Source organism: Anopheles gambiae, chromosome 3 (genome assembly GCF_943734735.2).
Source record: "Anopheles gambiae chromosome 3, idAnoGambNW_F1_1, whole genome shotgun sequence".
Lineage (NCBI taxonomy): Eukaryota > Metazoa > Arthropoda > Insecta > Diptera > Culicidae > Anopheles > Anopheles gambiae.
This window is the reverse complement of record NC_064602.1, coordinates 39,775,728-39,788,560: the sequence shown is the minus strand read 5'-3', so window position 1 is coordinate 39,788,560 and position 12,833 is coordinate 39,775,728. Positions and strand designations below refer to the sequence as shown.

Sequence of the window (12,833 nt, the reverse complement as noted above, 5' to 3'; positions counted from 1 at the left end):
GACCGGTGGTCATTTAAACAACTCGTAAACCTCTTCGTCCATCGTCAACGATTGTTTCGTCCTGTAAGATGAACATGCCCACGTTTCAGTATTTCAACCAGTCACAGATTGTGTAGGACTTAGGATCAACCTATGTACCTTTTAATCACCATGCATTCTCCTTCTAATGGTAGGACAATGTATTTCACCTGTCAATCGAAATCATTGATCCTGTTTGTTCGACATCCCAAAAAGTCTTACATTGAAACGGGAACGACCCCAGTCAGTTTATGAGTACCAGTGAAATGTCTTGCTCCCTAGTTCAATGATGATTCACTGCAAAGCTTGCCTCGTTCAAAGTCAAAGGTGTGCCATGAAAAAACCTTATGGCTGTCGAAATTTAACAACCACTTGGAATCGTACCCTTGACAGCGTCATCCCTTGTGTTTCAAGGAAGAATAAAAGAGAATAAACTAGTATTTCCTAAGAGTAACAGTGTTGGCTAACGGAAGGTTGTCGACTCTTAAAAGACTATTAAAATGTAATTGAAGAACTGTCGAATGATACTTGAAATAATGAATCAATTTCTATGCCAGTAGTGTGAATTGTATGCAGTGCAAGTAGTGCAATAACGGTTTGTTTGCTATTTTTTAAGCTGTTGGATATTTCCTGCATTTTAAAAACGCACAAATAAATGATAAATGATAAACAATATAACTGGAACGAAGTAAAAAGAATACTTTTGACTTGCTTTTAACTGAAGCAGGGTCTTTGCATGCATCTGAGAGACAGTTCTTCTGAGTTCGCTTTCAGACTGTCATCAGAGTTGAACCTTCGTGTTTGACCGTCCGAAAGGGTTTCTGTTTGGTACCGCATACGGTAGGTTGTACTGGTGAAGAGAAGTGTAGAGGAACGAGAATTTTCGGCGTAAGTGTGTGCGTGTTTTTGCACACGCTGCTTGAGCTGGGTGCGCGGCGCTCAGCGATCAGTCGCGAATCGATACTGAATAAAGACACACGTGAACTGTACCATCAATATAAATTCCTCCGTGTCTGGCAAATTGATCAAATAAAAATATCACAACGTAGGACAAATTTGCTAACGATCACGGGACAGAACAGTTTTGTCTGTTCTTTTAACTGTCGAATAATCAGAAAATCAGATAAGCTCCACCGGCTGACAATACGGACTTTCATCGCATCATCTGTGTGACATCAAGAGCAGATCCGTAGGGTTTTGATGGCTAATGGGCCGAAAAAAACTGATTGTTGCAGCAAAAAGGTTCATCGCCAAATACTAACCAACGAAGCGAAGCGGGAACCAGAGGTATAAAATGTTCTCAACACTTCTACTATTTTCTCAACAACCGTTGTCGGTCTAGGCCTGCCTGTATCACTACTTGTCCGCACCACTTTCTTATAAGTTTCTTTTATTGCTGTTACAGATTTTTTGTAATTGTCGCTCACGTATTTAGGGTTTCGCCAATCACTTCAAAAATTGGTCTGTATTTTCTCGTATCTAATTTGCAATTAAGCGCTGTTATCAATGGCACATTGTTTCTGACCAACTGATCTACTTGACCCTATTTGACTTCGCTTAGCGAACTTGGTCGAACTTTTTCCTTATTGGCCCTATTTTGCAGTATAGCAGTTGTCTCATATTGGGGATATCTGTTTGTCCTTATCTACCTAACAACGCCATCTAGGGTTTCTTTTATAAATAATTTGAGCTGTCCTTGACAGTTAATTGTTTTGTAAATAATACGGCTGATAATCTGCAAGAAGTGCACATCGTGTCAACAGTTACGATTTTATCAGTTGCTCACTTTATATATGAAAAAGTTTAAAGCATACATTCTATATTGTGTAATATTTTTTAATGTGCAATAATCACACAGTTGCAATTCAAACAAACCTTAATAATAGTTTGTTGAATATGTGAAACTATTCTACTACTAAAAGAAAAACGCTTATCTTAGGTAACCCATTATAGAGTGCAATATTAATTAAAAAATATATTTTTTGTTTTTGTTATTAACTCAAATTGATCTTTTTTCTCTTTTAACACTTTCTAATAAAGAAATAAATTAAAAATGTTTTACAACACACATGCAATTTTGCAAAGAGAAATTCCGCCAAGTTTAATCGGATTTTTAAATACCGTATGGATTAAATCACACTAAACTTGTTGAATTAATTATGCTTGAAAGAAGCAACTAGCATCGAATCATCTGTCTATAACAAAAACATAGAGTGTTAAGTTGTTTCCGTAGGATTGACATTATACTGTATGGTGCTCTTCCGGAGTGTCCAATTCTCCGGTAGTGCATTTTAATTGTCTATAAGAATAGCGCTATTCCACGGTCAGATGAACGGTGTTTTATAAATTATTTAGGAAGGCTAAAGGTGTCGTGCACCATAAGATTTTAGTTGCACAAAGAAGATCACAGGTAAACATTCAAGTGAGTTCATTTAAGATCCATACGCAACGGAGCAGCTTAGCACCCAACACATAGCAATTCATTGTTTACCACAATCCAGTCCAAATAACGCACTAGTACTGATAACGTCCATATGGCAGAAGAGAAACAATTCTTTCATTGAGCTCTTTAAATTTTGGCGACTAGCTTCTCACTTCTTCACAAATCTCTATTCTTTTCTGGCTTCATGGCGCAGGTGTTGTACCGTTATCTCTGTGACTGAAAGAGTATGGCTTGCGCTGTTATCAATCATATAGACAGAATGTGTATGTGTATCCAAACTAGAAACCAGCAAAAGAGAAGAGAACGACGTTATATACCTGTGTTCGAGCAGCTGCGCGAATCGTGCAGATTTGAACTGCGGATCGGATCACATCCGTGCCCGTTCATGTACACATCTCTATCGATCTTCAATTAATAAATAGAGAGCGAAAAGGCTTTTTCTCTCTCTTCATCACCAGCAATTTCTTACAACGGCTTCGGTAATTATTAGCAGCAAAAACCAAAGAAAGAAAAGGAAACTTTATCCGAAAACTATTCGCGACGAAACATTGGTGCCGTTACCAGGATTGTGCCGATATCCTGAATATTCGCAATTTTTTCGATAAAGTGTTAAACACCTTTGCCTTTCACTGCCCGACCGTTACACTGCACTTTACACTACACTCGCGCACACGATAATCGCAGTTTTAGTAAGATGCCAGCTCAACCGCTTATTTTGTCGTCGAGACGAACGATTTTGATTGCCATTTTGGCCCGTTACGAAGAGTTTCTTCAAAACTACCAGCCCGACAGGGATTCTATCGAGGTGGAAACTCGTATGGCCAAATTTGACCAAATATGCAAGGATTTGGAGAACCTTCAACAGCAGCTGGAGGACAGTGCAACCACTGCTGAAGAGATGACACACAATGCCGCCCTTAGGGAGGATTTTGAACGGCGCTTGATTCGCGTTCAATCGGCATTGAAAGCGAAATATAGAGAAATTCCGCGCAGCGAAGTGTCGCAGCAAGGAGCCGGTAGGAACCCGCTACAAGGCATAAAACTGCCCACCATCGCTCTGCCGGAGTTTGACGGCGATTATATGCAATGGCTGACCTTTAGGGATACCTTTGAGTGTTTGATTCACGATAATGTTGATTTGCCGCCAATACAAAAATTCCATTATCTACGCGCAGCCCTAAAAGGTGAAGCAGCGCAAGTGATCGAGGCCATTACAATAAGCGCCTCCAGCTATGAATTAGCTTGGAAAACACTCGCTGAGCGATATTCGAATGAATATCTGCTGAAAAAACGCCACTTGCAAGCGATGTTCGGCATCACACCAGCGAAGAGGGAAAGTGCGACAACCCTGCACCAGTTAGTGGACGAGTTCGAGCGTCACAAAAAAACCCTAAATCACTTGGGAGAGAAAACTGACGGCTGGAGCAGCATATTAGAGCATTTACTTTGCACAAAATTGCCCTCTAACACATTGCGCGATTGGGAAGAATTTGCTTCGACCAATGACAATCCGAGCTACGATTCGTTGATTGCCTTTTTACACCGCCGTATGCGCGTACTCGAGACGCTATTAGTAAACAAACCCGAACCATCACCTATAGAAACACCGATACCACCAAGACGCACCATTTTTCCGCGCACTGCTAGTTTTGCTACCACTGACCGCGATGTTAATAAATGCCCGTTGTGCAATATGCCGCACACCATCACAAAATGCCAGCGATTTAATGCCATGAATCCTGCCCAGCGGTACCGTAAGGTACTTGATGCCCGCTTGTGTTTGAATTGTCTGCGAGACAATCACCGTGCCCGCGATTGCTCGTCACAGTACAAGTGTCGTCATTGCAACTTGGCGCATCACACAATGATTCACACTGAAAGCACTCCCAGCACATCTTCCACTACATTTCCAATGCTAGCTGCGCAAGATGAACCTTCACACACAACACACGCCACTGATGATCACACGGCTAGCATACAACGCAGCTACGCAGCTGCAATAAAACAATCACCTTCACAAATATTATTACAAACTGCACTTCTAAATGTAACCGATGCACACGGCATCCTGCATCCTGTGCGTGCACTCTTAGACAGCGCATCACAGCCCAATTTGATGAGCAATCGCCTTGCTCAGAGGTTGGCTTTGAAAGGTAGCACGGTTAACATAACCCTCAAAGGAGCAGGACTATCCACCAGAACGGTGAGGAGGTCGGTTCGAGCTCAAATTGCTTCACGTGTTGAACATTTTGACTTGGATGTCGATTTTCTGGTAGTAGACAGAGTGATCGCTGATCTGCCGACGCATGATGTTTCCACTCGCGGCTGGAACCTTCCTTCGGAATTTGTTTTGGCTGACCCGCAGTTCGATAAATCAGCCCCGATTGATCTCATCCTTGGTGCCCGTCATTACGCTTCCTTCTTTACGAGCGTAAAATCGCACGAGCTTGCTCCGAACCTTCCAACTATGCTGAACAGCGTGTTTGGGTGGGTCATGATTGGTCCCACCTCTCCTCAGAATCCTGCATCTCCGACCGATTGCACCGCCGCGTCCACAATCGTCTGCATGGCATCCCTGGAGGAGTCTCTCGAACGCTTTTGGAAGCTGGAAGAGTTAAGCGTCAATGATTCGTACTCACCTGATGAGCGGCGATGCGAAACATTGTATAAAGAAACCACTCAGCGCGACGAGTCGGGTCGCTATATTGTACGATTGCCCAAACAGACCGACTTCACGGAAAAGCTTGGCCTATCTAAAACTACCGCTTTGAGACGCTTCGAGCTGCTGGAGAGGAGGCTAGAACGCAACCCACAGCTCAAGGAAGACTATCATGCCTTCATGAAGGAGTATTTGGAGCTGGGGCACATGTCGCTCATGAACAATGATAGTGGGGATGAACGGGCGTACTACCTACCGCACCATCCCGTATTTAAAGCCTCCAGTACCACCACGAAAGTAAGGGTCGTGTTCGACGGATCTGCAAAGACAAGCACCGGTTATTCCTTGAATGACATTCTATGTGTTGGTCCAATCGTGCAGGACGAGCTGCTTGATATTGTGTTGCGATTCCGTACCTACCAAATAGCACTTGTGGGAGATATAGCTAAAATGTACCGACAAATATTGCTGCATTCTGATGATCGTCGATTGGTGCGCATATTTTTTTGATTTTCGCCGCAAGCTCCGATCCAAGTATATGAGCTCAACACCGTTACATACGGACTAGCACCTTCCTCGTTTCTGGCTACACGCACACTTATACAACTAGCAGATGATGAAGGGACTGAGTATGCGCTTGCACCTACAGCCCTGAAACGAAACTTTTACGTGGACGACTTCATTGGTGGTGCCAATAACGTTCGCGAAGCTGTTCAGCTGCGTAAGGAGTTATCAGCGCTACTTGCCAAAGGTGGGTTTGAGTTGCGCAAGTGGACCTCAAACAATCTGAGCGTGCTCTCCGGCTTAAGCACCGAGTATATCGGCACACACTCATCGCTGCATTTTATACCCAACGAGACGGTCAAAGCACTCGGCATCTCGTGGAAGCCTGAATCGGATGAGCTGTGTTTTGAATCCAACACTGAGGCTGATGAAGCCACGTCGACCAAGCGATCTATTTTGTCGAGCATTGCCAAAATGTACGATCCGCTCGGATTGATAGCACCGGTGATCGTGCGTGCTAAGATGCTGATGCAGGAGCTATGGCTGCTCAAATCCGGCTGGGATGAACCTGTTCCTAATCACATCTGTAAAAAATGGAAGGCGATTCAGAGCGACTGGAAAATGTTATCCGAGTACAGGACTAACCGTTACGCTCTCTTACCAGATGCAACAGTAGAATTCCACACATTTACCGATGCTTCGGAGGCCGCCTACGGAGCATGTGTCTACGCTCGTTGTGAAAACGCGGCGGGAGAAGTCCGCATCCGCCTATTAGCTTCGAAATCTCGAGTGGCACCACTGAAGCGCGTCACGTTGCCGAGGCTTGAACTAAGCGCAGCTGTCCTGGGCGCCCATCTGCATCATCGCGTCAAGGAGGCAATGCAGATCGTGTGCGCCGAATCGTTTTTCTGGTCCGACTCAACAGTGACGCTAAAATGGATTGCGTCACCTCCCAACTCCTGGAAGACGTTCGTGGCAAATCGAGTAGCTGAGGTGCAACACTACTCTCATCCAAGGCAATGGAGGCACGTTCCTGGCACATCCAATCCTGCTGACTTGGTTTCCCGAGGCATGTCGGCAGCACACTTCACGCAGAATCAGCTTTGGAATAATGGTCCAGATTGGCTTGTGCAACCTTCGTCCCATTGGCCCAGCTCAGATCCAGAACCAAGCGATGAGGCGGACCTAGAAACACGCCAGGTGAGTGCCGCTTTAGTTTGTACACCAACTCATCCATGGTTTGGCATTTCTTCATCCTTCACCAGAATGGTACGCATCATTGCATACTGCATACGGTTTGTGCGCAACACCAAGCAGAAGGCGCGATCCCAGCGACCGATACCGCACACCAACGCATCCAAGACGATCACGCCCAAGTACGTGGATGCTGCAAAAACTGTGCTTTGCAGACTAGCCCAGCAAGATGCATTTTCCGCGGAAATCAAGCAGCTAAAAAAGGGAGAAACATTGATGAAACAATCACCTTTACGAAAACTTACCCCATTCCTGGATACAGAAGAAGTAATACGGGTGGGAGGACGATTGAACTTGTCGCAACTACCGTATCAGTCCAAGCATCCAGCTGTTCTACCGAAGAACCACAAATTCACTCGTCTACTTGCGGAAGATTATCATGAAGAGATGAAACATGCTAGTGGAAGGCTATTGCTATCCCGCATTAGAGAGCTGTATTGGCCACTGGATGGACGTCGCTTGGTAAAAAGCATTGCAAGGAACTGCTTCCGCTGTGTTCGGCAAGATCCCGCACTCGCACGGCAGCCGGTTGGCCAGCTTCCACCATCCCGCATCACACCGAGCCGACCGTTTTCTGTAACCGGAGTGGACTACGCCGGTCCATTCTATTTGAAGCCAGCGCACCGGAAGGCAGCAGCTACTAAGAGCTATCTGTGCGTTTTCGTGTGTTTCGCTACGAAAGCTGTGCATTTGGAACTCGTAGGAGACCTCACAACGGCGGGATTCTTAGCAGCGCTACGCCGATTCACATCACGACGCGGATTGCCAGCCCACATCCATTCTGATAATGGGAAAAACTTCGAAGGCGCAGAACGTGAACTGAAGGAGCTTTTTGAGCTGTTCAACGACGAACAACACCGCAACACCGTGGCTACCAGATGCGCTGACCGGGGAATCACTTGGCATTTCAACCCACCAAAAGCTCCACACTTCGGCGGATTATGGGAAGCAGCAGTAAAGACGGCGAAGCGACACCTCTATCGTCACCTGGGCAATACGCGGCTGTCGTACGAAGGCTACTGCACTGTGCTCCACCAAATCGAGGCAGCGATGAATTCCCGTCCGCTGTTGCCTTTGTCCGACGATCCCAACGAGCTAGCTGCACTCACACCGGCACACTTCCTTATTGGCACATCGATGTTCGCCGTGCCTGAACCGGACTACACCCAGCTGAAATCCTGCACGCTAGATGATCTTCAGAAGTGGCAGCTTTTAGTTCAGCGTTTTTGGAAGCATTGGGCCTCTGAGTATCTACAAGAAATGCAAAAAAGTTATGCAAGTGGTGAGAGCAACAACAGCAACATACTTCCCGGCAGGTTAGTGATCCTCATGGACGAATCGTTACCCACCACTCGTTGGCCTCTCGCGCGTATCGTTGACATCCATCCCGGTGAAGACAAGATAGTACGCGTCGTTACGCTCAAGACAGCTAAGGGAATAATTACGCGACCGATCACGAAAATATGCGTTTTACCGCTCAGCACTGATAGCGAAAACCCCGTGTAATGTAGGAAACAACTTTTTGTTGACATTCGTCAAGGTGGGGAGGATGTTCGAGCAGCTGCGCGAATCGTGCAGATTTGAACTGCGGATCGGATCACATCCGTGCCCGTTCATGTACACATCTCTATCGATCTTCAATTAATAAATAGAGAGCGAAAAGGCTTTTTCTCTCTCTTCATCACCAGCAATTTCTTACAACGGCTTCGGTAATTATTAGCAGCAAAAACCAAAGAAAGAAAAGGAAACTTTATCCGAAAACTATTCGCGACGAAACAACCTGATCGAAAAGCAAGCTGAGAGAAAAAGGTTCAGAATTCACCTGCTTCCTTTGTTCGTACCAAACCGGCACATCGTATGAAACAGAGCAGATGATCGAGCATTCCAGACCGGATCGAAAAGAACGCTGAGAGAAACAGGTTCAAAATGATCCTAGATGTTTTGTTTACAGCAAATCGGCCCATCAAATCAAAGAGAGTAGAACGTCGAGCGTTCTAGGCAGGATCGCAAAGAGCACTAAGAGCAACCGTTCCAGCACAGATCGCAAAGAACGCAAAGAGCAAACAGTTCACATCGGATCGATCGGAACGTTGATAGCAGCCAGTTCAGGTCTGATTGCAAAAAACGGTGAAACAGGTTTAGTTTGAACCTGGTCGGGTTAAAAATAAGGATCACGGCCCGGGTGCTTGCATGTTGGAACGGATCGCACCTAGCATGTTCGGAACGCAACGCGCATCAATAGTAGGTTGTCTAGACAAGAGAAGCGTTTTTTATATGCTTTAGCTTATCTTTAGTTTAAGTAAGTCTTTTTAGGCCATCCACACGGACAGAGAAGGAGTGGTAGGCCCAAATTGAGGTGGCAAGATGGCGTGGAGGCGTTCGCCATTAAGGCCGGGATAACGGACTGGGAGACGAAGGCGCGAGACCTTGAGCGGTTTCGGACACTCCTGAGGTAGGCCAAGACCGCAAAGTGGTTGTAGCGCCGAATAAGTAAGTAAGTAAGATTATCTTTCGCTTTTTGCTGTTTAGTGCCAGTATTCTTTCTTTGCATTTTGGAAATAGCTCCTTTTGAAGTTTGTATATTCATTAGTGTTTTGTTTTGCGATAATTCAAAATTGTGCAGATAGTAAGTAGTTGTATTTGTTTGTTAACACTTTAAGCGCCGTGTCATATAAATTAGCATGACGGTTTTGCTCACCGTTCAGCTTTGCATCTAACGCTCAGTGATTCTCTTGAGAACGAATGAGGTAGGAAAGAGAGAACGAGAACGACATGTGCTACGCCGCCCATCGCAATGAAACAATAGAGTGATAACAATGGCACGAGAAACTGTCGCTCTCATCGCTCTCTTGCCATGCGCTACGTGCTCACTCAAAAACTGTGACGTCAGGCCGGCGGTCAAAGTGTTAATTAGAATCATATTCGCCCATCATGGGTATCAACATAATTGTGTCTTTAACTCTTGTTAATTAGTTTTAAAATAGATCAGTTTAAAGCTATACAAGTATTTTTTTTAAATCGCCTTAGCCCCCTCAGTTTTACTTTTTCCTATCATTAAGTTTGTTAACATATTAAAGCCGTATCAATAAATCATTCTGTGATATTCTTTAACCATTGTGCTAAAAGTATCGCTTTTACCAAATGCGGTCCTGTGTTTGTTTTCTACTATTATAAATCTAAGTCGCACTGCTCTGACAGGAGCAGAAGGGCATAAATTCTAAAAAAAAACTAGGTTAATGTATTGTAGTAGGTTTGGAGATAGCTATGGTCGCCATGTAGTATGTTCGGTTTTTGATACGGTCGCCATGTAATCTGATGAGCGTACAACGGTACAACTGATCAACGCGTACCATCGCGGTAGGTCAGTGTTTCGCTGACAAGTATCGAGGTTGAATAACACTTTGTTCGAAGCGGACTTTTCAACACTTGATCGTCCAGGCGATCATAGAAACCTTTAGGAGGTTTCCCTTACTGGAAACGTTGGAGTTTAGAGGCCTTACCTTGGGTAGGGGGACATAACTAAACTCTTTATATGAGAAGTCGATAGATGTTGGTGGGCATAGTCATATCCTGACAGTCCGAATGAATCTGACTTACCATGGTCGGAATTGGTTTTATTTATACTCAATGGGCTTCGTACACTTGGTTTTGGAATGTGTTTTTGTCCTAATTAAAGGTTATTGATAGGAGGTGCAATTTATACATTGTATCGGAGTGAGGTGTCTATCAATTTGTGCCTATGTTGCGCTTTTAGTGTTTTTACAAAGGTTTTGGAAAGTTTTAACTGTTCTAGCCAAGGAACGGGTGCGTTGGTCGATCCTTGCCTACACTGCGCTTTTTAGCAATAAGTTGCTATGCGTTCTCTGTTTGTCCACTTTGCCGAAGTAACGCTTGAATTGCTTATGTTGCGCGTTTCGGTTGTTTTCGATAAATGTGTCTCAATGTTTTTTCTATGAACGGTATGGTCTAGGTGTGTTGCTATGATGTGGATTGATTTGCTGATGTGTTATAATGAATGTGTTGCAATGGTGTGATTTGGCTTTCCGAAGTGTGTTACAATGTGTCTATAGCTGATAGTGTGTACTATAATAAGTTCTGTATAGCAGATATGCTACAGTATGTTACCTCGTATCCTGTAATGTTTGTTAATTCCTGTAGATTCCAGAACAAATCCCCGACGCATCTAAGCGTAGGAAAAAGGAAGAGTTAGTCAAGTTTTTGTTTCAGTACCCAACCTCGAAAGATCTGTCAAGCAAATTAATGAAAACAACATTTTATTTCTATGGCATAATATACTGTCCAACGCATCATTATAAACTAGATTATGGGAACGTTTTGTTATAGGTCCTTTGGTTTGTAAGTGATGTATGTAAGCTACGGATTCTGTATAGTTTTTGGAGAAATAAATGAAAAATAAATAAATCAATATAATCACTTGACAGCTCGTAATGTAATGCAAATCCGTTGTTCAAATACGTCATAGCCAATTAATAAAAAATAAAACATTAAACGTCTTTTTGTTGAGAATAAATCGATCGATGCGTCTTGATGTAATGCTGTTAATCTCCTCATTTAATTCAATTCTTCCCAATAACTGTGCAAGCATTAATCTGGTGGTGTTGTTTTTAGTTGTCGCGGTTTCGCTCTTTCTGTTAGTACATATTGATTTCCCACTACCGACGTCACTAAGGTACCAAGAAACAAACTCGAAATTGTAAAGGCTCGCCCTACCCCAACAAAAAATGCGTTGGCAGCGTGGCAGGAATACAGGCCATCGAGTGCATCAACCAACATTCTAAATAGGAGAAATGTAACATTCTCCTGCGGCATTGAAAATGGCCGAACATTCGCCGAACAATTGCCGAAGTGAAAATGAACACTCGCGAATGACGTGCGAAAAGCTCTCAAAGCATCCCTGTTCGGAGTTTTCATTCCGGTTTATTCATTCTCACGATTGAACGTTGCGTTACGTCTAACAATAAAACGCAATGAAATAAACTTCGTGATTCGGGTTGTGGCCCGGTAATCGTTACTACCCGTTAGTTTATCTTTGACCGCAGTTGAGACTGGATCTAGAGTGGACACGTTGTCTAAAGGTGTACGCTTTTAGTCTGTTATCTGAGTCGTAAAAATAAAAGAGCATTCATTGCGGCATTTTTCATCGTTCTCATTGATAGCGATAAGGTGCAACTCTATTCCGTGAGTGTGTGAATGCATTGAAGTTGTTTAAATTTGAAACGTGAGATGAAGTTTTATTTTTGCATAAACTGGTGAGCAATTAAATTATTTTTTGAATAGGTTGATATCTGATAAGGGAACCGGAGTCAAGATACTGACAGTTTCTGTTTCTTATCAATTGACATAATATGTCTTTATGCCTTACACGATAACATGCTTATGCAAGTCAGTAAAATCATTATATCAAGTGCATGAAAATAACCTTACAACTTCGCTTGGCGCATTTCGCGTTTCGCTTGGCATGCATTTATATGAGTGTGTTACAGTATGTGCTTGTATGTATTAACCAAAGGTCGATGAAGTATGTACTACCGCTTCATTTATCTCTAACGTGCACAGTGAAGAAAGCAAACACAAAAAAGCATTCAACGTTTTTTAGAACTGGAAAGAAAACACAAGCCTTCGTGACACATATACATAGAGTCAACACACATGTCAACACACACAAGGCACCAAAAGCCCAAAGTGCCGAGCTACGGCTGCATACCAGCCAGCGTTTCGTGGCATAAGTGGAGCACAACACTTCACAACTAGTCTTTCTGCCGGTATGAAACGTGTGTTGAATTAACGCAGAAAAAATAATCCACAACCGTCAAGGTGTGCTAGCAACGTTCAGTGATGAGTGATTTTCTGCAGTGGCAAAAACAGTGGAACATAGCATTACCTTCTCCTTATTTATGGTTTTGTTTGTAAATTATTGTGTATGTGTGCTTCATT

The 12,833-nt window shown here is 43.7% G+C and overlaps 1 protein-coding gene across 1 annotated transcript in view; it reads left to right on the top strand.

The window, feature by feature from the left end:
* The first annotated feature begins 3,155 nt into the window (after nucleotides 1-3,155).
* Nucleotides 3,156-12,833, top strand: part of LOC1279108 (putative neural-cadherin 2) — a 133,550-nt gene continuing 123,872 nt past the window's right edge. The window contains exons 1-4 of the mRNA XM_061653489.1: nucleotides 3,156-3,477; nucleotides 4,738-5,417; nucleotides 5,502-5,532; nucleotides 5,644-8,100. Coding sequence (XP_061509473.1) covers nucleotides 3,156-3,477; nucleotides 4,738-5,417; nucleotides 5,502-5,532; nucleotides 5,644-8,100 — 3,490 coding nt within the window. The remainder of the gene's footprint in view (nucleotides 3,478-4,737; nucleotides 5,418-5,501; nucleotides 5,533-5,643; nucleotides 8,101-12,833) is intronic.